General features: G+C 34.5%; 5 protein-coding genes across 5 annotated transcripts; 3 read left to right on the plus strand and 2 right to left on the minus strand.

Moving 5' to 3' along the window:
- Nucleotides 1–66: 66 nt before the first annotated feature.
- LOC121793884 (vesicle-associated protein 2-2-like) lies at nt 67–4432 on the minus strand. Its single transcript, XM_042191911.1, has 9 exons — nt 4248–4432; nt 3581–3639; nt 2579–2649; nt 2320–2401; nt 1782–1897; nt 1315–1653; nt 850–1059; nt 535–612; nt 67–441 (listed from the first exon to the last, which is right to left on the minus strand). Exons 2-9 carry the CDS (start codon nt 3627–3629, stop codon nt 328–330), a joined length of 1059 nt encoding a protein of 352 aa, XP_042047845.1. The 5' UTR covers nt 3630–3639; nt 4248–4432; the 3' UTR covers nt 67–327.
- Nucleotides 4433–10014: 5582 nt separating this feature from the next.
- LOC121808191 (acyl carrier protein 1, chloroplastic-like) lies at nt 10015–12777 on the plus strand. Its single transcript, XM_042208582.1, has 4 exons — nt 10015–10289; nt 11459–11551; nt 11735–11857; nt 12333–12777. The coding sequence occupies exons 1-4, from the start codon at nt 10224–10226 to the stop codon at nt 12453–12455; spliced, it is 405 nt and encodes a 134-aa protein (XP_042064516.1). The 5' UTR covers nt 10015–10223; the 3' UTR covers nt 12456–12777.
- Nucleotides 12778–13959: 1182 nt separating this feature from the next.
- On the minus strand, nt 13960–14316 carry LOC121757607 (classical arabinogalactan protein 26-like). Its single transcript, XM_042153127.1, has one exon. It carries the CDS (start codon nt 14314–14316, stop codon nt 13960–13962), a length of 357 nt encoding a protein of 118 aa, XP_042009061.1.
- Nucleotides 14317–15975: 1659 nt separating this feature from the next.
- On the plus strand, nt 15976–18714 carry LOC121808200 (superoxide dismutase [Cu-Zn]-like). Its single transcript, XM_042208594.1, has 8 exons — nt 15976–16121; nt 16767–16861; nt 16958–17059; nt 17187–17282; nt 17558–17589; nt 17677–17752; nt 18104–18157; nt 18495–18714. Exons 2-8 carry the CDS (start codon nt 16786–16788, stop codon nt 18515–18517), a joined length of 459 nt encoding a protein of 152 aa, XP_042064528.1. The 5' UTR covers nt 15976–16121; nt 16767–16785; the 3' UTR covers nt 18518–18714.
- A 1396-nt stretch (nt 18715–20110) lies between these two features.
- On the plus strand, nt 20111–25894 carry LOC121808208 (F-box/LRR-repeat protein 4-like). Its single transcript, XM_042208605.1, has 8 exons — nt 20111–20612; nt 21183–21419; nt 21943–22349; nt 23148–23333; nt 23570–23762; nt 24391–24467; nt 25099–25249; nt 25361–25894. Exons 1-8 carry the CDS (start codon nt 20346–20348, stop codon nt 25655–25657), a joined length of 1815 nt encoding a protein of 604 aa, XP_042064539.1. The 5' UTR covers nt 20111–20345; the 3' UTR covers nt 25658–25894.
- The last annotated feature ends 90 nt before the right edge of the window (nt 25895–25984 follow it).

The raw sequence follows: 25984 nt of genomic DNA on the forward strand, positions 1-25984 counted from the left end.
AAAGGTATTAAAACTAAATAAAATGAAAAAAAAAACTAATGTCAGCACAGATTTAAACGAGAACAGTGATCTCAGGAGGCACTTGATGTAACATTTCTTCGTAATAAACTTCTTTAAACAATCCACATGTTTAGTTTATTACTGAAAACTAAAAATCCTAGAATATTTCTTTTTTATTTGATATAATCAGTTCTTTTCACACACGTAGATGGATCCGAGGTTTCAAGTGAAGCTACCGACAAGCATAGTACACTGTGGTGGCTTGTTAAAAAACCAGCCACTAGATCTGTCCTATTGTTAAAACAAAATCCAGCAACGTTCTCTGCACTAACCTCGAAACATACTCCCGATTATCAAACTGATGAGAGCGACCATGCAGACGAACAACGGGGGGAACCCAACTTGGACTTTTCTCACAACACTCTTTGGATTCGACATTGCCTGTGTATAAAAAAGAGCTTTAATCAGACTGATCAAGGGACCTAAGAACTCGAAATGATGCTGTTTACTATAGTTGCTTCGAAATTGACTCACCAGGTCTTGCTTCAAAGTTTCCTTTTCACGGATGGTGTTGCTCTTTTCTACCTTTAGCTTCTCAATAGTGTACTCTGCCTGAAAAGAAAGACGGTTATTTAGGGAAACTCATTGGACATTATAATCCCGCATGATTAGTGAAACTTCCTAGTGTGAAATAATATGAAGGATTGAACTATATAATCCGACTTTCAAGTGAATTACAGTGAAACAAAAACAAACTTTGTCAGGTATCTACTGCTTCAGGTGAACAATATGCAGTTTTTAAAATGCATCCCTTTCCTGAATCACAATATTGATTGATGCAAAACTGACCTCAATCAGCTTCGAGTCCATGGCACTGATTGTTGATCTCAATTCTTCGATCTCTTTTGTAAGCTTCAATTTCACCTCTTCTAGATCTTCTACTTGCTTTGAGTTATCATCCTTGGCAGGAATTGGCTTCTCACTATCCATGACCTTTACCGATCTAGACTCTTCCATGTTTTTGACAAAATCGACTGCCTTTACTGGCTTGATTTGCGGCTTCACCCAGTAAACGATGATTTCATTATCAAATTAAATAAGGCCCACAAAAGTAGAACTCCCGAGGGCAAAATAAGTGGTGCGAACCAATTTCAGAAAAGATGCAGATGGGGAATATAAGGAGGATGAAAGCTTTGTACCAAAACAACATAGTAGCAGGTTTTTTTTATCAAATTTTTATGGGTTGAAAATGACAGTTTCCTGAACCATTCGATCTATCATCCAAACATAATGAAGTGGCTTAAGAGTTCTCACCAGGTCAGGAAGAAGGGAATCTGCGACTACATTCTGCAAAGTATCTTCCGGAATCGGAGCCTCATAATGCGGTTCTTGCTTGTTAATTCCATTAACAGGCAGCAAAACAGGTGAATGGTGTTCTTTTGGAATTGGAGCCTCATAATGTGGTTCTTGCTTGGCAACTCCATTAACAGGCATAAAATCAGGTGAATAGTGATCTTTCGGCACAAAAAACTCATTAGAGGGCTCTTGCTGTGAAAGTACTGTAGCTTGTTGCTTTTTAGGAGAACTCGGCGCACTAGTAAGAACAACCCTGAGCTTGGTCTCTTCAATGTACTTTTGAGTTTGTTTAGCGAACTGTCCGAAGGAAAAAAGAAAAAGGAGGAGATATTAAAACAAAATAAAAGGGTGAAAGCCTTTTCTATTTTATGTGGAGCCGCTAAAGATGTAATAGCATTTAATAAAATTCACTTTAGAGATTCTACCATGCTAGAGGTAATCTCTTCCTCACTTGTGCCATATGGTACCACAGTGCTCTGAATTAGGAATTTATCTTTGCATTGCATGTCTGAGGGGACCGATTTCTGGGCTTGCATGGTCACTGTACAAGAGACATTACTCAAAAGCTCCTTTAAATTAATCAAATCCATTTTATAGTAATTCGTCAATAAGATACAAAACATCAGTCAAATAATATTTTATTTTCTAGAAAGGGGTTTGTAGAAAGAAAAAATCAATGCACATATATATCTCTATTTCAGAAACAAAAAACAAAAGAAACAGAAAGGCACATATCTTAAACTGTACAGGATTGATGCATAGTGCAATAAGTGTGATAAAGATACAGGATGATACTATCCTTGCTAGAATCATATGGTAGAAGCCAGTATAGTAGTTGTAGCAAAATATTATGGTATGACATGAAAGAAAATCTCAACATCACCCATCATCTGCCATAGTCCAGAAAAAACACAGAATAAAACTAGAGATAAGGACATAAAACAAGGAAATATACTAAAATACCTGTGAAATCATAATTCGACTTTGGCTTGATTATACCGATATTAGGCCTAACGCAGTACTTCTTTGGCGATGTAGTTTTTACCTGCATAATTAGTGTACAGCTTTCAGCTAGGAAAACTTGCACCTATATTTGTCAACTTGTAGAAATAGGAAGCATTTGAATGACCAGGTTAATTGTGCAATCTAACCATAACATCTTTTTCAAAATATCAACATTTCATGAGAAAGTAAACAAGTACAGTAGTAGAAACCACTTGACCTTGAAAGCCACATACTGGTCAGTGGCATTCAGAAGATGAACAGAACATGTACTCTGTTTCTTCACCTCACCTAGAGAAACCAATGGGAGTGTCAGACTGTAAATTTTGTAGGACGAAGCAGATAAAAGCATAATTTTATCAGTTAAGACAGCATGATGATCTGGTTATCACAGTGACGACGAAGTTGTGTTTAGGATATTGCGAAACAAATTAAAAAATTAGCTGCTCTAACAAGCAATTACCTGCACTCAAAACATTTCCTCATATAATAATAATAATAATAATAATAATAATAATAATAATAATAATAATAATAATAATAATAATAATAATAATAATAATAATAATAATGAAATAAAATTCTTTTTCAATATTCTGCAGTCTTTCTTCAGTTTTAATAAAATGCAATACAGTAAGCATGCCAATAATTTGAATAGTTGAATTTATTTAGGTAAATCTATACTAAGCTATACAGATGACAAACAGGCAAAAGTGAGAATGGAAGAAATGTTGGAAACAAACTTTTCAAATCAATTGTTTGTTATAATAATCAAATCATCTGCTTCACAGACACAAGATGCTTGAGCTTTTTAGGAAGTTGCACAGTATACATGCTTCAAAAAAGGAAATGGACAGGGGAGAGCACTCTCAATAGCTTCATAAAACCAATGGATCAAAATGAAGAAATGACAATCCAATATGCTTTCACTTTTAAGGCATGATTTTGAGGGTTTCAAAACATTCTTATTTAATTTATTCTTAATCTGAGTACAAATATGGGGAAAGTTAAATTTTTACTCAGTTATAGATATATGGGGCAAGTTCTTCAATCAATTCACACAACCATCAAACTTCTAACTTGACCTACAACAAGGATACTGATAAGGAATATCAATGATCATACTACGCTGCCAGTAGAAAAACAGTCATCTGTGCCTCAACTTGGGTACAATGGATGCATCCAATATTTCAATCATCGTTCTAAATTACACTAAACTTACATTTGAATTTAAGTTCACGAGGCTGAATCTCCACAAGCTGAGTATTCATATTCACCAACCTGATATTTAGAATCAAGTTAGCACAACTTTCAAAATCCTAACTATGTCCCAACGATGTATACATAACAAATAAATGGTCAAATACAGAAAGAAAAGCCATACATTTTTACAAAGCTTAATAGATATTTAAGGTAGTGAACGAACTACGTAATTTTGACTTAACTCAAAACTACAACAATACATAATTTCCATCCTTCTATTCAATAATCTAAACTCATAAATACATTTAAGTAGAATACGCGCAGTTTAAGAAATTAGAGTAAAAACTAGCAGCAATGCAACAAAATTGCAGTATTCTGCTTTCACTTATACAGTAATAAACAAATTTCACGACTTCATCTGCCGTTGAAACGATCTACTCCACTCATCAAAATAAAGTGCATCCGGCCATCCCCCCTTGGTTTTTCCTTGCCCTAGAAACTAGAAGAGGTTCCATACATACAAAAATCACTAGATTCAAAATATATATGAACTATGCACAAATTCAAAATACACACGCACAACATACTCGATCGCGAAACGAATTCACATTTGCGGCAACAGTTGCTCACGCCGAAAAAAAACACACACACACACAGAGGCACAAATAGAAAAGGATCAAACCTACCAAAAATGAGATGCTTGTGGGCAGATTGGAACCTCCGCAGCAGCAATAAATCAAATTCAAAACGTAAAGAGTTATGACATTCACGAAGGAGAGCTGAAGTAGGTGATCGGAATATAGAGTTTCAATTTTATGAGAGAGAAAGAGAGAGAGATAAAATGTTCTTTTTTATTTAACTTTTTACCACAAGAGAAATGGAGTAGACTTTAAGTTATAAAGTTGAGGTTCTATCAGGGAGATTATTCAGTGTGGTACCGACCATGAAATCAAGGTACAACTTACAAGCTGTGTACGATACAATGGAATTTAATGGTGTATTTATATTTTGTTAGCAGTGTTAGTACATTTTTTTGATTATGTAATTTTCGTTTTTTAAGTGTAAATTATGTAGGGTAATTTTTTTTTATTTAAGTTATGTAATCGTGGAACTTTAAATTTTTTTGTAATGACATATTTAATCGGAATTTTAATTGAAGTGTGCATTGTTACGTTTTCATTTCTTTTTGTAGTTATGTATTTATTTTAATTATTTTGTAGTTTAACTACTAATAAAAATTACTGCTAATATATTTCATAATAACACATTTAATCAGAAGTATAACTAATAAAGAAATAATAAAAAAGTGAATATTGTTAAATGCTTAAAATTTTAGTGTGTACATGGGATACATTACCCATCTATAATTTACAATATTAAAGTGACTACGAAAAAAATTATTACTCCCATTTTATACTACTCCTATAACCTAGTACTATTAATTAAAGTATATTGTTTGTTTTGTGAATGTATTCACTTGTTGATATGCATACGGATTTTATAATTATTCATCACATTCAGAAAAAAAATATGTTATTGAAGGTAATATCATATAGTCGAATACGAATAGATTATAGTTTTTCTCATATGCCAATGAAACATGATTAAACTGATAAATGGTAAGAGTTTAAAAGCTAATATTCATCAATTAATAAATTGAAGGTTGATGATTGACATTGATTGACAAATATATTACTCCTTTCATCATAATTACAATGTCAAGTTTTGACCGAATATACATTTTAAAAATTGTACTACTTTTATAGTATTAATATTTCCAAAAGAGAATGAGAAAAAGTTATATCGGAAGTACGAAAAAGAAAATATGACATATTTACTAGTCTAACCGATGAAAATTACAAAATGGAAAGTAAATACTAGTCAATACAAAATTGAATTAAAAAATAGTAGTAGTAGTAATATTACTGAAATATCGATCATAGATTGTAACGATTATTTCGACTAGACAAATCGATAGACCTAGATTTTACCGATTATTTCAATTATTATAAATTGTACATATTTTGTTAATTTTCTTTTAAAGAGGTATACTAACATATTTTGTTGAATCAGAATTGCTTATGCAATAGGCAATGACAGAGGGCAGTTTCGTCCGAAATGTACAGCTCATAATCCAGCGTTAAGCTTCGAAGCAGTTGTACCAAATCGTCGGTTGTGTTGCAGTTAGTGACGCACTCATGCACCTGCTTTGAATCCAAGGCCGTGTTTGGAAACTTTTTTTTATCTTTGTCTTGCTTTATTTCATTTTTATTTCACTCTTATATAAATGTTTGATGTTGTCACATTGATTTAGTGTTGTAAATATCTAACCTTATATTAATTGGAAGAAGATATTCAACATTACAGTTTTCGTTTAAAATATTCTTAAAATTCGAAGGACACTATCGCTCGATATGTGATATGTTGCTAGATAAGTGAGAATGAGAATGTAACAACATTATATCGAATGTATGTGCTACCAAAAGTACTATTCTGTACGACAAAAAATAGACCATTCGTGTCATTTAAAAGAAACTAAAGGGTGACTTCTTTAATCTACCTTCAAGGTTAATTTCTTTTAAAATATTTAAAATTAATGTTTGAAAAATAGAAATGGTTGACCCCATATGTAAGAAACATGCAGATAAGTCGATTAAAAAGCTTTACTTTTGAGTTATTTTTTCATAATTATGCATGGAACACATCATGAAAATAACACTTTTGAATTCAAACGCTAATCTAAAAGGAATAATTTGTTTCGCATCTTTTACCTTTAATTATTATTTTTGGACAAATAAATTATTCACTTTTGTTAAAGAGGGGTTTCTGTGGGGTGTATAATCATGGAGAATGTGTTAAACTGTGCATATGATTTGCACTTTGCAGAATCATATAACTTTAAGGATATTATTAATCATTGAAAAAAGCTTTTGTTTTCAATGCACAATTAAATTGTTAATAGGAAATTAAAACATATCATCAGGCAAAAAGACTAAAACTAGGTTGTTCGTTATTGTTTAGCAGAGCATGCAACGTACATAAAATTTTATGAATAATTATTAGATAAATATTAAGCAAAAAATAATTTCTATGGATATATACAATTATATAGGTTACTTATGGTTGTTTGGATGAGAAAATTATTTATGCTAGATGAACTTATAAGGATATAATGTGATATACGGAGTATATATAATTATTGTTTGATTTTTGTTTTATTTTTTAGTTTTTTGAGGAATTATTATAGGCCCAATATGTTGTGGCCCGTGTCGCCACACTCTTTGAACCTGAGCCCAACTACCCCGATCCGCACCCAAATGGGCATCTTTCATTTCCTTGTACGAGTATCGAGGAGTCCTCAAGAATTGCGGGGAGATTGGGGTGAATCCGAGCCCAACTACTGTTAGGTTTGGTATACTGAAAAGCAAGTTTCGAGCAAGTTCGCGCGAATAGAATCTTGCTTGTATACGAAAAACTCTACAATCTATTTTTAACCCGATTCAGTATTATTCGAGCAGTATCGCACGAATAAGAGCGATATATTATTACATTGTGTTTGCTTGTGCATTTATAAGATGTTTTATAAATATTTAAATGTATAAGAAGCAAACAAAGTCTAATTCTTTTGCTTAGTAGACTAGTTGTGAGCGTCGTCCACCTTAAGGTAACACAGTCAGTTCTATGCAATGCTTTGCAAAAGAAAAAGAAGAATTTCACAACCCAGATAGGCTTAGACTACCTATCGTGAAAGGTTGCAATGTCAGTCCGATTATTTCTAAGCCTTTCAGAAATAAGATGACGTTGGTGTGGTATAGCACTCAATGGATCTAACAGCAAGACGTCTCTTTATGCTATCTACTGAAATACTAGGTCTTGATAAAATACTAGTATTTCTTAATCTACATACGTTAGCATTGGGCATACGGTATTGATTATGCACTACTTTGACTTATCAAATTGTGCGGGTTTTTCGCAACCCAATAATCCTGATATATTGGGTAGTGGTGATTAATATCTAGCGGTGCTAGGATTGCTATTATGTTGAATCGTGGGCGAGGTGAGTCTCGTTTGATAATGTCCTCAAGATGAGCTTGAACAAGATTTTATTATTTGGAAACTGACCAGATAGAATTTAATTATTCCATAAATAATAAATAAATGTTTATTGCTAAGTTCACTCTTGGAATTAATAAGATGTTAATTAATTAGGTCCATAGCAGACATTAATTAAATAATGTACATTTATATCTTAAGCGCTATAAACAAACAATAAACAAAACGGAAACCCGGATTACTTGTAATTTCGGATTTGGATGGACAGTGCAATATTATTTCTGTAGTGGCTGCTCGTAATATTCCAATATAAGCTTATATTAAATTGTTGGTTCAATTTAATTAGTAAAAAGCTAATTGGGTGATGCCATATCCAAAACCTTCCATAGATCCCATGACTATGCCAAATATAAACTTAATATAAATAGGAGAATAAATGAGACATAAAATATAATTATTTTTTTTTGTGAAATTTCGTCCCCCTCTCTAATTAGAAGAGGACGATTTTTCTTCAGCTCTCCTCCGTGAGAAAGTTCTGTCTTCTTTATTCGAGTCCTAGTATTTTGATAAGATCAGCCCACCCTCATATCGAGATACAGTTCGGGAACCAGTTAGAAGATCTGTGGTCTAGTATTGGAGATCATCACGTGAAGAAGGCGCGAACAATCGGCGATTCTTTGGAGAATCAAATCGCTAACTCTAAACCGTAGAAATCATGTTTTAGGATTTACTTTCTTTGAGCATGAATTATTTGCGTTCTAGCATGCAATTATCTGTTTAACATGTGAATTGATTAATCGCATAATCGGTCAAATAGATTCGTATCTGATTTATTTGTTTTGTACGAGTCTTCCGTTGTGCAAGGGGCACCAAACCCCAACAACTACATCGATCTCGATCTCACTCTTCCTCTCCATCTCTCTCTCTCTTCTATTTTTTCAACGGTTATTCTCTATCCCTTTTATTTCTGACAAAGGGTGAAGAATTGCAGGGAGATTTGTCACTTGGCGTCAAGGCAGAGCTCCGTAGAGTCGAAGGTGGAGTTGCGCCAGATCTCGGAGGTCCATGAATGGAGTTACCAACAGCTCTCGGCTGACGACGGTAGGGTCGGTCGACCCCACCTGAGGTCTGTCATTGCTTCTGCAGGATATAATCATATCCTTGCAGTTTTCTATACTAATTGTCATTGGTTTTTGAAAACCGGTAGCATAAAAAATCGTTACAATTGTCGTTGGTTTTTGAAGACCGGTAGTATAAAAAGGCGTTATAGTGAGATAAAATCATATAAATGATTATTTCGGAGATTTTTATTCAAATATATTTTTCTTAACAAATGTATCTATTTATTTAATACAATTTGACAAAATAAAATTTGTCCAAGAATGGTAAAATAATGTCATTTTCTTCGATCAACATCTTCCAAAATTTTTACATATATTTTGGATATTGAAAGACATGTGGGCTATCTTCATATGATATATATTTCATCATTTTATGTATACTAAATTACTAATGCCTTGTAATTACCTTTTTCCAAATTTATAATTTATTGGAAAATTATTGCTATTTTGATAATGAAAAGTGAGTGTTTCTATTGGGTTGAGCCTATAGGAAAATATATTTTGTCGTGTCACATTTGAAATGTCGTCTAAAGATTATGAAATATATATAAATATATTTCAGATTACCTTAGAATTTATCCGAATCGAAAATCTAAAAAAATTCGAACTGAATTTTAAATTTCAATTTAGTTCGGATCAAATTTTTAAATTTAAGATATTTTGCATGTCTCTAATTTTCTAGAGAGATATTTTCTGTCAGAGATAGTGTAGGATTTTGAATTTAGAATAATAAAAATGAAAATCCCTTCCCATCCCTGAGCTGAAACCACCCCCACCCTGGCCGCGGCGTGGGCCCGCAACAGGCGGCAAGCAGCGCACACCACAAACCATACCCGGCGCACCCCGTAATGGATGGCATCGCGACACCTTCCCCTTTTCTATTGCGGTCGTAAATACATCACACCTATATTAATTTAGGTTGCATCAACTTTTTCAGGTGAGAACCTTAATATTCACAATGTAGAAACCATAAATTTTGCTATTCAGCATCCCATAACTTATTTTTTCAATTTCTCATTGATTTATTATTTTTTGGCTTCATATATTTTATTTAAAATTGGATAGTTATGATTTTTTTAAAAAAAAATTAATGATTTACGTAATCAAATTTTATAGAACTACATAATAGAAAAAATTACAAATCACATAATTAAATAAATCATACTAGTAAAAATAAGTACAGCACATTTGTTTCTAATTAAATAGCAATAATTAACAAAATAGAGTATTATTAACAAAACAAAATACTCGTATGAAATAAATCAAACCTATAACCCAACAAACAAAACAAAGCCCATTACCCCTTCAACCATATTCTCCCAAATTTCGATACCTTCAATGAAGAACAAATACAAAACCGGCTGATATATATTTATAATTCCTATGTTTATACAATTATTATCTCACGCTTCACACTCTTCGTGCTCTCCGCCACCCCCTCTTTTTCTTCTCAATTTTTCAGATCCGCTCTCTTTGATCCCGTAAAACATGGCCTCCGTTACTGCTTCCAGTGTTAAGTTCTCACCTGCTTCTTCCTTAATCAAGCAAAATCAGGTTACTTTCTTATCGATTCTAGTGATTTTTTGTGATGTTTGTTTAGTGGAGCTGAATTGTTTCCAGTTTATAGATTTTCTGTGTTTTTGTTGATGTGCTGCATTTTGTTAACTTTGTTTATTGTTATCTGTGATATTCAGTAGAAAAATATGTGATTTTGCTGCGAAAAAAATTGATCTGCATCTAATTTGTTGAGTTATCGCAAAGGATATAGTGAGATCGTTTTTATTGTGGAAGATTGAATTTTATAATGAGTGGTTTCATATTGACCTTTTTAACTGTTAATTTGATCCATCGCTTTTTGTTCGCTTTCCAATCTATTGATTAACTGATATATCGATTGGATATAAATATTTTTAAGGGTTTTAATTTTCACTCCTCAGATCTACTTAGTATGCAAAATTGATTATTTGCATCAGCCTCCAATAAATTATTTGTAGGGTTTTGACCTAGATGTAAGATATCTAGGGCTTCCACTATTGGGGGTTTTAAACCCAAAAACCAAAATTCAATTTTTTTTTTATTATAGTGGGGATGCAATGTGGGGGGGTTTTAATAGGTTAACAATTTTTTCTGTCACGGTGGGGCCCCACTTTAGGAAGCCACCGACGCGCCACAGATGTTTTTTTAATTTTTTTGTTTTTTAATTTCTTTTTCTTTGGTTAATTAAAAGCAAATGTGTACTCCTTTCTAATTTAGTATACAACTTTGTTAATTATCACTAGTTTAAATAATTTTTAAAATATTTTATTAATTTAATTTTATCAAAATAGAATTATTAATACAAAAAATAAGATAAATAAACTATATGTATAAAAATATTTATACATATATGTGTGGATATGTTGAAAGGTAGAATTGTGATATGAAAGTCCCTGGTGGTTTATTATAGTAGGGGAAAGTTGAGGGTTTTTCAAAATTGGTTTTTTTGCTGCTTTTTTTACACTGCCATGGATGCCCGGTGTGTGTGTTTTGGATTTGATGCTCGTTAAACTTTCTAGAATGTTCTGCCACAACTTTTCACAGTTTGGATGGTTTTTTGCAAGAATTATGAACGGAATATCTTTCACAAAAGGATGTCGAGTTCAATAACTTATTTCAATTAGTATGCTTATTCATATACGGGCATTGGATCTTAATTTCCCTTAATTTTGTTGCATTTTCTGCAGTTTTCAAATCTGAAGAAGGCTTCAGTGTCATTCACTGGGAATGGCTTCCAATCTCACAGATTGCCTGTTCGTCGCTTCCGTATCGCGTGCGCAGTAAGTATTTTTATTGTCATTTATTGTTTCTAGACTTAAAGTATTTTTATTGTCATTTATTGTTTCTAGACTTATCCACTTTTCCTTGGTGTCTGTTTGTAGTCAGCTACCAATTGCTGAGACTTGGTCTCTTTGTTGTACATGCTGATGTTACGAATAATTCTGAATGTTTCTGTGGAGCAGGCCAAGCCAGAGACCGTAAACAAAGTAGTCGACATAGTGAGGAAACAGCTTGCTCTTCCCGATGACCGTGATGTCTGTGGAGAGTCGAAATTTTCTGTACTCGGTGCTGACTCTCTTGACACGGTAAAGTATTTTCTATTACAATTATGGGTCATATGAAATGTTTGTTGTTGCCTTATACGTCAGGGTTATTCAACATACCTATCCACCTCTTTGCATATGGATACCCTTTTTTCTGTTCCTGGAAAAAAGAACTCACTTTTAGCCATTGTGTGTGAGGTGCTTGTTGCTAGTTGTAGATGTAAAGAATTAGAGATATCTTTTACTTAAGTTGAGTTTCATTATTAAATAAGTTAAGTGAACTACATGTGATTAAACTCATGGTGGTAATGCAAAATACATGAATTGTAGCATCAATTGTTTTATCATTTAATTATTATGATGGGCATTCACTTTGTCACAATTGCAGTATTGTAATAATTTCAACAATCTATTTGTACTCTTTTCCTTGTAAGATATGGAGTATGATAGTAGTATTTTCCAATAATTGTTTGATTGTTTCACTGTGAGACTAAACGGCATCTTTCTCTGTGGCCAGGTTGAGATCGTCATGGGGCTTGAGGAAGAGTTTGGAATCTGCGTGGAGGAAGAGAGCGCCCAGAGCATCAGCACCGTTCAAGAAGCAGCTGATCTGATCGAGGAGCTCTTGGAGAAGAAGTGAATAAACCAATCGGGTTTCTAGGAGAAGTTCTGTAGCCAGAGATCATCATATATTTCAATCAATGTTTGTTGCTGCCATCTCATGACAAACCCTCACCTCGAGTTCTTGGTGTTGGTCTTTTTTGTTCATGTTTGAAGCATCTAGCTCATCTTTCTTGTTTGGATCCTATCAATTTATATTTGAAGTTGTCTTTCCTCTTCTCTGTTTTCATTCACATTGTCATTTGTGAAGGAATTGGCGTCTGAGTAAGTCATGTACAAGTCTAGAATTTTTCTTGAACCTATTAGTATTAATTGAGTTCCAAATAATTAGGATTATAGCATTTCCTTTTTCTATTGCCATGGTTAATTGTTATTGATTTGTTGTGCTGGCTTGGAGGAAAGTTTGTTTCATTTATAAAAAATAAAAAATAAAAAATATAGGCACTAATTTCATATGTTAAAGTTAATGATTTGCACAAGGTGATTTGGGGTCGGTCTCAAATTAATAATTGTGTATAACACATAACAGAAACTACTATATCAATAGTATCCCAATTTTTTTTCATTAATTTTGAGATAAACATTTTAAATTAAACATTAATAACCTATTAGCAGCGAGCACAACTTATTTTTGTAGCCAGATAATGGGGTTGTCTTCTCGCACGCTCAACAAATGTAGTAGTAAAATTTCAATGATCATCAAAATGATATGTACTACTACAATTTAAAAGGTTTGCCCTAAAATTGATAAGTTTAAAAAATTAATGTATAATTGTTAAATGTTGGGATATAATTTTAGAATAACGTTGATAAAATAGTAAATAATGGCACTCTAAAGTGGGAGATGTTAGGGTAATTACTTGTATCTTTTGAGTGTGGGAACCTCAAATTGTTCAACGGCGCAGTTAAATGTTATGATGAGGGGTAGGTCAAAAGAGGGAGATGTTATGCTAATTATTTGCATATACCTAAAACTAAATAATACTAGTACTATTATCACTTTCCGATTCCATATACTAATATAAGTAAGTAGCTAAAAAATGAATAAATAAATAGGTGAATACAAATAATATAAAAAGAAGACATGCACTGACCACATCACTGTTAATATCTACCAAACATGTGCCATTTGATCTATGTCTATGAATCAATAAAATCTCATCTCTTACTACTATGTACGAATCTATTATTGATCAACCATTTTCAAAGACAATTTACTATTTATTCCAAAGTCACGACAAATTCACTTACCTGGAAAATCGTAACACCCTTTTTTCTTCCTTTTATTAAAGAAACTTTTGAAAAACTAGCTTTCTGCAGAGAACACTTTACTAAACAATTTCAACTTTACTGTAAACTCCACATTAATCCAATTTCGTCATATTATAGCTCAATAAACCCAAAAATAAAATGAAATAAATAATAACATAACAAATTGATATATACTTTGAAGAATCAAATAGTACAACTTTTATGAGTAAAATTTAGCTAGAGAATATTCATCACAAAAAACAAGCACTTTATCATATCATTAACACCACTAAAAAAGCAAAAAATCCACTCCCAAACCCTTTGATCGGAATCTTGACGGCGGAGGATTCCGGGAGCGAGCCAAACGGCGCGAGGGCGGTGACCGGGCCGAGCATGTCCGGGTTCTGGCTCCGGGTGGAGGGTATGGTCGGCATGGAAGATCCCGGGGTGCGCGAGGAGCCTCCGGGAGATGGGAGGAGGGGCGCGATATCCGGCGACAGCGGCGTGTCGGGAGGGAGCGGCAGAACCGCCGGCGCGGCGGAGATGGTGTGGCTTGTTTGGTGAGAAGGGAATATTGAGAGTGTGAGGGATAGGAAAAGAGTAGTGATGAGGAAGTAGGGAAAAGCCATTGGTGGTAATGATTTAATGGGAGGGATTAGTTAGTGTTGGGAGTGATTGATGATATAATGAAATGGGAATGATTGAGAGGGATCAATGTGGGGTGAAGTGCCACAAAAGTTTTAGTTTGATAATTGGGTAGTGATGAGTGTGTAAGTGGATTGCATGTGGACATGTGAAGGATATGAGACAAAGGTTTGTTTGCCAGTCTTATGGGTGAGTTTGTTTATATATATAGTGCTAGTTTGTGAAATATATGCTTGGATTATTTGATTGTGGGTGGTTTTTTTAATCTAGGTATCAAAAACTTTACAAGTGGTTCAATTATTGCATGTGTGGTGGCTTTAATACATTAGAATATGTATATAGAAATGTCAAATAGATTGGGCTAACACAGTCCAAGTTTGGGTAGAAAAGGATTAATTAATACTCCACAAAACTATAAAATGACAATGAGATTCACTTGTCATTATATAATTATGTATTATCATTTGAATTACCAAAATGTATTAGTAGATGATAATTTTTCAGGTTTGGGCTGGGCCACTTGCTTAAAACTAGTGGTAATTGAGCTTGTTATTAAAACCAACGGCCCAAGCCTAAGAGCATCCATAAGTGTTTCCACGACTTATTGTGGTCGCGATCACACTGATATCATAATCATTGTGTTCACCGGTGACAAATCGATCTGAGGTGGATCCCGTCGCCGAACTAGGCAAAATTACATTGGCAGACGCTTGCCAATATTGGCTTCTCACGAGTTCATCCATATCCTATTGTGGATCGTAGTCAATGAAATCCATTGAAAAGGAATTTATAGGTTTTGGAATTGAAAAGAATATGTCAAAAAGTGGCTTCTGTCACGACATTGTGCGCCACAACGGGCGTCGTCGGCGTCCGCGCTGCATCGGCGGCGCTCTCCCTACCCCTCCCACTCGCGACGCACAACGCCTCACGGTGCAGCACCATTTCCCCCTTTGTGGGTTGTGGATGCTCTAAGTCCGCTTGAATCTCGACGTATTGTGTATTTTTATAAAAGTTCTATTTGTATTGTGATTATATGATTTGTACTATGAAAGTATGCGGATAAAAGCTTTTGCATTTGCAAACTTACTTTAATAAGTATAATAAACGAAAAATACTACTAGCATTTTCTACATGACTCATTTTTATTTCTATAGTGAAGTGAAATTTTTATGACAATTTGTTTGAATTTTATTTTTTGACAGTTTGTAATCCCGTAATTTTGACTTAATGAGGCCAAATTATCTTTTAATAACTTATCATAACTTTATACTATTATGTAGCTTTTGAAATTTGAAAATTTTAAAATTAAGTGCATTTGTTATAATTAGATGATCAGTTTTCATGTGTTTATTTATTATAAATATAGGATTACTTAAGAATAATAAATATATATGTGGATTTTTATTGTTAAATTTTTGCTCGATTAGCCTATTAAGCTGGGCTGAGATCCAAACATTAAATATTAAAGTGAGAAAATATGTAATTTATTAAATTCTCAACTCGACCACTCTATATTCAACTAGGTCAAAATTCAACTAGACTTTTATGTATTTGCCGAAAATAATTTATAGCCCGCTACATTAAATTTATGTCATTTATTGCCTTCAAATTAGAGGGATTCTGAAATTTATGTAGGTGAGAAAATATTAAGATAAATGGAAATTTATGGGCTTCACCTACCCTTCTCTTTTCTTATATAGTCTGCATTTTATCTAGAATCTTCCATTTCTCAGTATCCCTATCGCTCTCTCTTCCTCAGCTCTGTTGCTTCAATCAAGGGCGTTCTGAGGTAAAATTCATTCCATACAAAAACTACAAGAGAAAAAATTGATCGTGTTTGATTAGTCTTAATTGTTTATTCATTGTTCGGATTTTTTTAAAATTAAAATGTGTATTTTATTTGATTTGTTGATTACTTTCAGCTTATTATCCAAGCTATTTTTGATCTAGTCTGAATCTGACTTTGCTATTTCATTGTTTATCGTAGATTGATTTATTTTCAAGTACGTTCGTCTATGCGTGTGATTCATTCTGCCGTTAATGGAGTTTTGAATAGTGTTTGTGTGGTGGAATTGTTTGGATCTTTCATCTTATGGTTCGAGTATGGATTATACAGTATCTTGCTTAATCTGGATGGAAGTTGATTATTTTGTAAGCAAATTTTGTTCGAGTATCGAGAACTTTTCTTAGTTTTAATACTTGGAATTTATGCTAAGTGTCGGTAATGGATTTGTCGTCTTTTATAGCACGAGTTGATCTTTTTGAAGCATTCCATAGCATTTCGATGTCTGATAAACAATCTGATCTGAAACTTCAATAGTAATTGCAATGTTTTGTAATATGCTCTTTGTTTACCATTTCACTGAATGCTTGGTTTGTGATGTTACTTTATTTTGCACGAGATCGTTGATGTGTTTCTTTTTAAACCTTGTAGAACACATAAAAACATAACCATGGTGAAGGCTGTCGTAGTTCTTAACTGCAGCGAGGGTGTTAATGGCACCGTTAGCTTCACTCAGGAGGGAGATGGTATTTTATCATTTTCATGAAATCAGTTGCGATGTTGCTACATGGTTGGTTTAAGGATGCTTAGTTTTTTTCCATTTATCTATTGTTATTCATCAGGTCCAACAACTGTCACCGGAAACCTTTCTGGCCTTAAGCCTGGACTCCATGGCTTTCATGTGCATGCCCTTGGTGACACCACCAATGGTTGCATGTCGACTGGTAATTTTTACTAATATTTGTGATGCCTCTGCTGTAGATGTATTTGGCTGCATTGATTAATCTTATTTTCTTTTATCAATTAACAAATATTGTTTGATTAAAATTGGTCATGGTATCCTGATGTTAGGACCTCATTTCAATCCTGCTGGCAAAGAGCATGGTGCCCCTGAAGATGACGTTCGCCATGCTGGTGACCTTGGGAATATCACTGTTGGAGAAGATGGTATTCTCCCATGTTTTTTTAAAGCGTTGTATTCTATCTTTCTTAGGCATCCATATTTTTAATTCTTTATGCACTTAGCACTTTAGACCATCTCGCATAATCTTTGAATCTAATGGCAGTTATTTATATGAATTATAGAATTTTGCCTATTTTCTCTTTCTTGATTTTTGTCCATTATGCTTACGCTCTTTAAAGTTTATGATTTTTTGTGAGCTTGATATTTTGTGATCTCGAATCCACTCTGACTCCCGCTCCCTTATGATATCTTGTTTCAGGCACCGCAAGTTTCACCATTGTTGACAAGCAGGTGTTTTTCTTTGCCATGATATCTTATAAGTACCTAACATTATTTTCTTGCTCAAGTTTATTAAGGTTCATATTATCTCTTTGTCAGATCCCACTGAGTGGACCACATTCCATCATTGGAAGAGCAGTTGTTGTTCATGGTGACCCTGATGATCTTGGAAAGGGTATACATCTATGCCATTTTTTAATGCTTAGTAATTTGCTCATATGAAGTTGGCATGTCTTTTTTTTTTTTAAAGAAAAGAAAAACGCATCCATAATGCCAGCCAATCTTCTCATCCTCCTGGAGGGGATATTGACTTGAATAAAAAAAACCATTTGTTAAATCTAGACCTGTGTGGGACATTATTGTAAGCAACTAGTTATCCTACTACATACTAGTACTCCTATTATTTTGTAAGCTTTCTCATCAAGTATTTTTCTGTGGTTATTCCCACCTCCCCTTTCAGTCCAACTATATTCAATCTCCTACTTTTTTTTCAATATGTTCACATACTTTCTCCTTGTTATCTCAGGTGGACATGAATTGAGCAAGACCACTGGCAATGCTGGTGGTAGAATTGCTTGTGGTAAGAAATAAACTCTCATTCTTACACTAATGAAACATGGCGCGACAACAGTCAATTGTGATAGATAGATAGATGTAGATAGATAGATATCTCATGTTAGCCAGCTACTCTTCTCCATAGACAACCAATTGTTACAGAATGAGTAAATCCTTGAACTAGTCACAATTTGAGTAATTATTTAGTTCGTTCATACCATGACCCCAACAAACAGATACAGGCTCAATCTTAAAAAACTAACATTACATTTGCTGCAGTCTTTGTGTAAAAGACAATCTTACTTGCAAATCGGTGCTGACGAAGCATTAACTATCTACCAACTTTGTCTGGTTTGTTGCAGGTATTATTGGCATTCAGGGCTGAGCTGAGCAAACTTTTGTTCACTCCTCCATTCATGGCTGCCTGCATTGACTTGTGAGAAGTACCCTATATCGTTTCCCAAAGTTTGAATAAAAGTTTCTTGTTATGTTGGACTAAATTCCTATGTATTACAACTATGTTTTGTACAATTGTACTTCAATTTGAGAAAGAAATGATGTGGTGTTGAGTGGCTATAAAAATGGTACTCCTATATTTGTTGCATTTTTTAGATTAGTAAACATACCATCACTTTGGAGTTTGGATGATAATATACTCATTTTATATTAAAACTAAGGTCAAATTATTGCCCTTAAATTAGAATGATAAATCTGCTTAAATTACCCCGTATGGTAGGTAGTTCAGATTTGTTTAATGCAACAAGAGTAAATCAGAGGTTGTTTTATAAAATCTTTAATCTTTAATAAAATCTCAATTATATTTTTGCATGACGAAATTTGTATTAAAAAATAATTAAAAATAGAAATGGGATCATTTTAAATTTGCATGATTTAAATTTTCTCATTTTTTTACAGTTTTTCATCTTCAATATTCTATCCTTGTCTATACATAGCTCATTCATATCATATTCTTTTCACACAAAAAAATCTTCTTGCTCTCAATTTTCTATAAATATATATCACTACCTCCCCACAAAAAATAAATAAAGTTGTAAATGATATGAGTTATGTATACTTAATTGGTAAAGCAAGAGGGAGGAAAGAAAAATTTGGTGAAAGTAGTATTGTGGACCGTGGAGGTCTCCTTTTAGAATAATATGTATGGTTAGTATTGACTTAAAATTTTCTATTTTTAGAATTAGTCTAATTTTGGTGGATAATTCAAAATGGTAAAACTTGTCTATTTTTTTATGGAGGGAGTATTATCTTTGCACTATGTTCGGCACGATGGCTTCAGTCGTACATTGCCTCATTTTTGGTTAAATCGAATAACTTCAGTGGTACATTGCCTCATTTCGTGCGGGTGAGATTTTAATTCTGGAAATTTTGCATCATCCACAACAAATGAGCTAAAAGAGTAGGTAAGCCAGGCAATTGAGTGTCTAGAGCCTTTGTCCTAGTGGCAGAGAGCTTATACATTATTGCATGAGGTGTCAAGTTCGAGTCCTCTTGATATCAGTGGTAATTTGTAAATATTTTAGCTGAGGCAAGCGAGCAAATATTTTAAAGTACGCTGACAATAAAAAACCTTACAAATAGTATGTCTTAATTTGATAGAAATTTGTTTATAATTTACATATTCTAATTTATTTAAAATAGATACTCTAATAATTAAAAAAAAGAAATCAACAAAAATATGCGACTCACTAGATACTTAAGAAAATAAATGATAGACTGGATATTTATTGTTTCTTAAATAAGGAAAAAGTTTAAAAAGTGAAGTGGAACTGTGTTGGCAAGATGTGATTAATAAACACACATTTTATCTCTAAAATAAGGAAATAGTTAAAATGTGAAGTGGATCTATAGTTAAGACAAAATACGATTAACTGTGCATTGTAAACTTGAGATTAGTACTAATAATCTATGTAATTCACTATCAATACAAAGATATTCGATTTAACCACATCAAAAGCAATCTCAGTTAATCTATTCCCACGGCCTCACCCGAATTTTTCTCTCTTCTTTCTCTAGCTCGGTGAAATTCCCTCACTGTAGCGACTCTATACACGTGCATATGCAAAATGCTGTATATTTGATTTTATATATATGTGTGTGTATATTAATCACGATTCACGATCATCCTAAAAACTGAAAAATTCTCACGACTCGATTGCAGTAAAAAGAAATACTGAAGTTGAAATTGAGGCAAAATGAAAGGGTTTGATCTAATGAACGGCGTTCTGCCGGACGAATTGATAGTGGAAATATTCCGGCGCCTGGACGCGAAGCCGAGCCGCGACGCCTGCTCGCTGGTCTGCAAGCGGTGGCTCAGCCTTGAGCGCCTCAGCCGCGACACAATTCACATCGGCGCCTCCGCCTCCCCCGACAAACTCGTCGAGCTGCTCGGCCGCCTCTTCCCGAATATACAATACGTATTCGTCGACGAGCGCATCTCCGTCACGCTCCCTGTGCAATGCGTGAGTGGATCTCTCAATTTTTGCTTGCAATTCATCTTCCTTACAATTCAATTCATTTATGATTGGTGAGTTTGGTGGAGGATTTGCTTGGTTTGACTAACTCTTTTCGTGAATTTGGCTCTGGATTCGATTTTAATTTCTGTAATTTAGCTTATCATTAAAAAATAATTATTTGTTCAATGAAAAATTCGAAGTCCGCTTGTTAAGATATCTGATGTGGAAGATGGATACAAAAACTTTGCTTTGGTCTACAAAAGATTCCAAATCGATTCGTTAAGTTTTCTGGTTCAAAAGATGAATCAGACGTGTTCAGTGTGTAGCTAAGTAGCACTACTTGCAACGGATAAATCACATGGTAAATGATTTTGGTTTCTTACTGTTATAGTAGTAGTATTTGTTAGGGTAACTCTCAAATATAAAATTATTGGTGCACCGTAGCAGAGTAAGCTGATTTAACAAAAGTGTTCAAACTTTTGGTGAATGACATATACATACATGCGATAGGAGTATATTTTTGTTCACATTCCATGAGCTGTCTACTAATCGTCCATGGTTTCTTCCTGCAAGTAGGGAAAAAGACGTCGCCGTTCACTTACGAGGGGCAGGTGGGATGAAGGATCTGATCAAAATGCGTTTGGCGATGATGGCATGGGAGCTAGTTGTTTATCAAACTATGGGCTGGAGGCTGTTGGGGGAAGCTTTGTAAAGCTTGAAAAATTGAGCCTTATATGGTGCTCTAGCTTAACAGACGCAGGGTTAAAATCTTTTGCTGAAAAATGTCGATCACTTAAATCTCTCGATTTACAGGTGACTGCCTGAATTGATTTTATCTATCTGTTTTTTCAATTTTCCTTCTGATATTAGTCTGTCAGCTGTACCCTGGATTAGATCAGGAATTTAGCACTCTATACTGGTCGCTGTAATAAATATACGACTGTATCTGCTTCATCCAAAACCACCATGTAGTGAATATAGAAAGTGAATTATGATAAGGACCTCATTTGGTTAAGGGGCAAAGCAAGAATTTTCAGATACTACTCGAAATTGTATCTGCAAGAAGCATAAACACTTTTTGCATCTCACTTTCTTCCTCCAGGTTCAATGAAATGAGGATATGTGTTCCCCCTCCCCCCCCCCCCCCAAAAAAAAGAAAGAAAAAGAAAAGACATCATAAGTCTCAGTTCCTCCTTTATATAACCCATAATAGCTTGTGGTTGTATGGTTTTAGTACCTATTCAAGTTTTTTGTGTGTCCAATATTTGTTAAATTACATGTTGATTACTCTTTTCCCAAGGGCAATCACTCAGTTGTGTTTTGTCTGCTTCTTCAGGGCTGCTACATTGGAGATGAAGGTTTAGCTGCTATAGGAGAATGCTGCAGTTCTCTTCAGGATTTGAACTTACGATTTTGTGAAGGATTGACTGACAGAGGACTGGTTCAACTGGCCCTTGGTTGTGGGAAAACCTTGAAATCAATCGGGGTTGCTGCATGTGCTAATATCACTGATATCTCACTAGAGGCAGTGGGATCTCACTGTAGATCTCTTGAATCTCTATCACTGGACTCAGAGATCATCAATGACAAAGGCTTGCTTGCTGTGGCAAAAAGATGTTCCACACTGAAAGTTCTGAAACTGCAATGTCTAAATATTACTGATGAGGCTCTACAAGCTGTTGGAATATATTGTTCATCGTTGGTGGTATTGGCTCTATACAGCTTCCAGAAATTGACAGACAGGTGACCTTTTCCCCTCTGGGTTATTCCCAGTTCATCTGTGGAATTCTCTACCTTAGAAGTTTGAATCAATTAACTAAATACACTCAATTCTTATGTAATTTATGTTTTTTCAACAGTATACATAAGAGCTGAATGCAAATCCATCTTGTCATAGTCCAAGAACTTTGAAGTGAATTATTTATAAGTATGGAAAATATAGTTTCACTACAATTATCTATTAAAATATGATTGACAGCTTATACAATCTTAACACTCCTTTACTTTGTTGTGTCTAATGTGTTTTTGAAGAATGATGCTATCCAAGATTACGATTGGTGTTATCATATTTGAAAACCCTTACAATCTTAAGTTCGTTGTGAATACAATTTGTTTTTATATATTATTATTTGGTTCAGGCAGTAGATGGCTCAGGGAACAGCTTGGCCTAGTAAACTAAGTGTAAAGATTACTGAATTGTTATTCCTCTACGGCACATTAACAGGATTAGTCTTATTTTCCTACTCTTACTCTTATAAGAATGCTATTCATTATAAGCCATGTGTCGGTCTTATTCTACTTGAATTGGTTTTATGTGTTTGATATGTAATCTCGTGTAGCGTCCAAATAGGGTTCTTGGTCTATTTTGAATATCTTGTATGTATTCCATTTTTTTGCAGCAGCATTATTCTACTTCCCTATGCTAAAGACTCTGAGTTTCTTCCTTTTTTATGATTTCCTTCCGTTGTGGCTTGAAATAAAACTTAATTGATATGGATCATATCCTGGCCTACTTATAGTCTTTCGTATATGCTTCTGCAGGAGCCTGTTTGCCATTGGGAGGGGATGTAAGAAGTTGACGAATCTTACATTGAGTGACTGTTTCCTTCTGAGTAACATGGGTTTAGACTCTATAGCTGTCGGTTGCTCAGAGCTTATGCATATTGAAATTAATGGCTGCCACAATATTGGAACTGATGGATTCAAGTCTGTTGGAAAATTTTGTGCGTAAGTGTCCGGTCCCCTTTTTACAATTGCCTTCTACTTGCATTTGGACTTCTCCTTTTTCACTCTGACTTTGCTCTGATCTTTTCCTCTTTAGCTATAGGGACTGCATGAGTAAGAAATAACTATTTTTAACCTTGGCCTCTTGTTTGTTTCCTGTTTGGAACTTGCACTGATTTCCTATGTTTGTACCTATTGGTAAACTGATTTAATTTTTGTATGTTGGGTCATGCCTGCAGCCGACTTTCTGAGCTAGCTTTGCTGTACTGTCAGAGGATAGAAAGTGGTGCCCTAAGCGAAATTGGTAAAGGATGCAAATTCTTGCAAGCTCTTCACTTGGTAGATTGCTCAGGGATTGGGGATGATTCCATTTGTAGTATAGCCATGGGCTGTAGGAACTTAAAGAAACTCCATATTCGCCGATGTTATGAGGTAGGTACTCTTCCTTTTGTTGATATCACATTATGAAATTATTATACGTTCGTAATATTTACTCGAAAACTAATTTGTTTCTCTTGTGATCTGACCTGACAAGATGTTCTTTTAGTATGTAACATTGTGCTTCCGAGATTAAGTTACTGCCCTTCTTGAGGATTTAGTTAGGTCTAAGTCCATGGCACATATCTTCCTATTTGTTTGGCTGGTTTACTTAATTTGGCATCCATAATCTATCCTAGGAATTTCCAGGAAAGGTGGCTTAAAGGATTCCAATTTTTATTTAGGAGTTAATCATGTCCTATAAAACTATGTTGTCTAGTATAATTACGGTAGTTGAAATGCTTGCTTAAATTTATTTGGCATAGTGCACAGAATGCAAAAAACTTAAGGTATTGCATATGACAGTGATAAGTTCTGTTTTCCAAATGAAACTCCACATCTGTCAACACCCTCAGAATTTCATGGTTATTAACTCTCGCAAAAAATCTAGCAATATAATGAAAAACTGCATGCTGGTGCAGGAAAGAGTTTATCACTGTTTTGCTATCTTATGTTAAATCATATATTTAATCCTTTATTCTATTTTTATCCTAATTATATTTTGCGATTGCACCATTGACAGGTGGGAAATAAAGGAATAGTTGCCATTGGAGAAAACTGTAAATCTCTCACTGACCTCACTCTTCGATTCTGTGACAGGTTTGTGATCCCCCTCTCTCCCTTCTTATATGGGATGATTCAATACTTAGTGCCCTATGTTCTATATATACATACATTTATAATGCTGCCTTGGATTCCACAAGGAGTTCTAATTGAATAATGTTAGATTAGCTTTAGGAGCTGTGCTATCATTGGCTGTATATTTTTCGTAGTGTCGTGAAAGTTATATCACAAGAAAAATGACAGTTAAATACAAAATCTTTGTCTCAAAGGGTTCGGATGATAATGTTCTGTATGCCTGTTTACCACATCACTTGTTTATCCCCTTACTCTGGTTTTCTTTTCTTCCCCTTTTATTTTAAATGCAATGTGACAGGCTTGCTTTGATACAGTATAAATGCCGTCTACAGCTCTCTTGCTCTTGCGTCATGGCTCTGTTAAATTGAGCTCTTCTGCGGGAAAACTCCTATTCTGAAAATCATATACAACTTTCTAACCTTACAATTTGTTGTCATGTGTATAAGAGATCAATTTTATCATGCAACTAAAGCTGCCTATGTGATTTGGAATAGTTGCAGCTTTATGATTTCTGATTTAGCTCTTACATTCGATCTGGTTTTGCCACCTTTTTACGGTTGACATGATCTTAGATTTGCTATGTGCTCACCAGGATTGGGGATGAAGCACTGATTTCAATAGGTCAAGGCTGCTTCTTACATCAATTGAATGTAAGTGGTTGCCACCAAATTGGGGATGCTGGAATAATTGCTATTGCTAGAGGCAGCCCTGAACTCAATTCTCTGGATATAAGCGTTCTTCAGGTTTGGCTTCAAAGTCCGACTCAAATTTTCTCACTCTGTTTCAATTGGTTGTAATTGGTAATTTTCATCTCAAGCTCCACAGTTCCTAACAATCTGTTTCCCATCTGACAGAATCTGGGGGATAATGCGATGATGGAGTTGAGCGAAGGTTGTCCTTTACTGAAGAACATCGTGATATCACACTGCCGCCAGATCACAGACATGGGGGTTGGCTATCTTTCAAGAAGGTGCACGTTACTGGAGTCGTGCCACATGGTGTACTGCCCCAGGGTCACTGAAGCTGGAGTTGCGACCATGGTTGCAATGTGTACGAGAATGAAGAAGATACTGGTCGAGAAGTGGAAGGTTAGTCCTCGGACCAAAAGACGAGCTGGATCCATCATCAGTTACCTGTGTGTCGACCTTTAAATCCTCAGGTTCGAGTTTGAGAGTGAACTGCGTTCGTGCTGCTGATGACATAAAACAACTGTCTCTGCCGGTGACAAAAACAACTCTGTAAAATTCCTCTATTAGTTAATAAAGTCATAGCTTAACCCAACTATGATTAATTCCTACACCTGCAGTAAGTAAATTCTGTTTGTGTAATACTATGTGAATGATACATAAATGTAAAGGACTTATTTTTAAAAAATAATTTGTCATCAACTCATACTCCGTATTTAGAAGAGGTGAGAAACAAAGAAAGTCAACATTCTTTATGTATTTCTAGTTGAGATAGCCAAAATTGTCTTCTTC

Source organism: Salvia splendens, chromosome 1 (genome assembly GCF_004379255.2).
Source record: "Salvia splendens isolate huo1 chromosome 1, SspV2, whole genome shotgun sequence".
Classification (NCBI taxonomy): Eukaryota; Viridiplantae; Streptophyta; class Magnoliopsida; order Lamiales; family Lamiaceae; genus Salvia; species Salvia splendens.

Excerpts from the sequence above, each read along its gene's own strand:
- LOC121793884 (XM_042191911.1), bottom strand. The coding sequence starts at position 3,629 with ATGAATACTCAGCTTGTGGAGATTCAGCCTCGTGAACTTAAATTCAAA. Across the intron at positions 2,402-2,578 it reads ACCAGTATGTGGCTTTCAAG|GTAAAAACTACATCGCCAAA; the intron begins GTCAAGTGGTTT and ends CTAATTATGCAG. Across the intron at positions 1,060-1,314 it reads ATTCCCTTCTTCCTGACCTG|CCGCAAATCAAGCCAGTAAA; the intron begins GTGAGAACTCTT and ends TACTGGGTGAAG.
- LOC121808191 (XM_042208582.1), top strand. The coding sequence starts at position 10,224 with ATGGCCTCCGTTACTGCTTCCAGTGTTAAGTTCTCACCTGCTTCTTCC. Across the intron at positions 10,290-11,458 it reads CCTTAATCAAGCAAAATCAG|TTTTCAAATCTGAAGAAGGC; the intron begins GTTACTTTCTTA and ends CATTTTCTGCAG. Across the intron at positions 11,858-12,332 it reads GTGCTGACTCTCTTGACACG|GTTGAGATCGTCATGGGGCT; the intron begins GTAAAGTATTTT and ends CTCTGTGGCCAG.
- LOC121757607 (XM_042153127.1), bottom strand. The coding sequence starts at position 14,316 with ATGGCTTTTCCCTACTTCCTCATCACTACTCTTTTCCTATCCCTCACA.
- LOC121808200 (XM_042208594.1), top strand. The coding sequence starts at position 16,786 with ATGGTGAAGGCTGTCGTAGTTCTTAACTGCAGCGAGGGTGTTAATGGC. Across the intron at positions 17,060-17,186 it reads CAATGGTTGCATGTCGACTG|GACCTCATTTCAATCCTGCT; the intron begins GTAATTTTTACT and ends TCCTGATGTTAG. Across the intron at positions 17,753-18,103 it reads CCCTGATGATCTTGGAAAGG|GTGGACATGAATTGAGCAAG; the intron begins GTATACATCTAT and ends TTGTTATCTCAG.
- LOC121808208 (XM_042208605.1), top strand. The coding sequence starts at position 20,346 with ATGAAAGGGTTTGATCTAATGAACGGCGTTCTGCCGGACGAATTGATA. Across the intron at positions 20,613-21,182 it reads TCACGCTCCCTGTGCAATGC|GGAAAAAGACGTCGCCGTTC; the intron begins GTGAGTGGATCT and ends TCCTGCAAGTAG. Across the intron at positions 24,468-25,098 it reads ACTCTTCGATTCTGTGACAG|GATTGGGGATGAAGCACTGA; the intron begins GTTTGTGATCCC and ends TGTGCTCACCAG.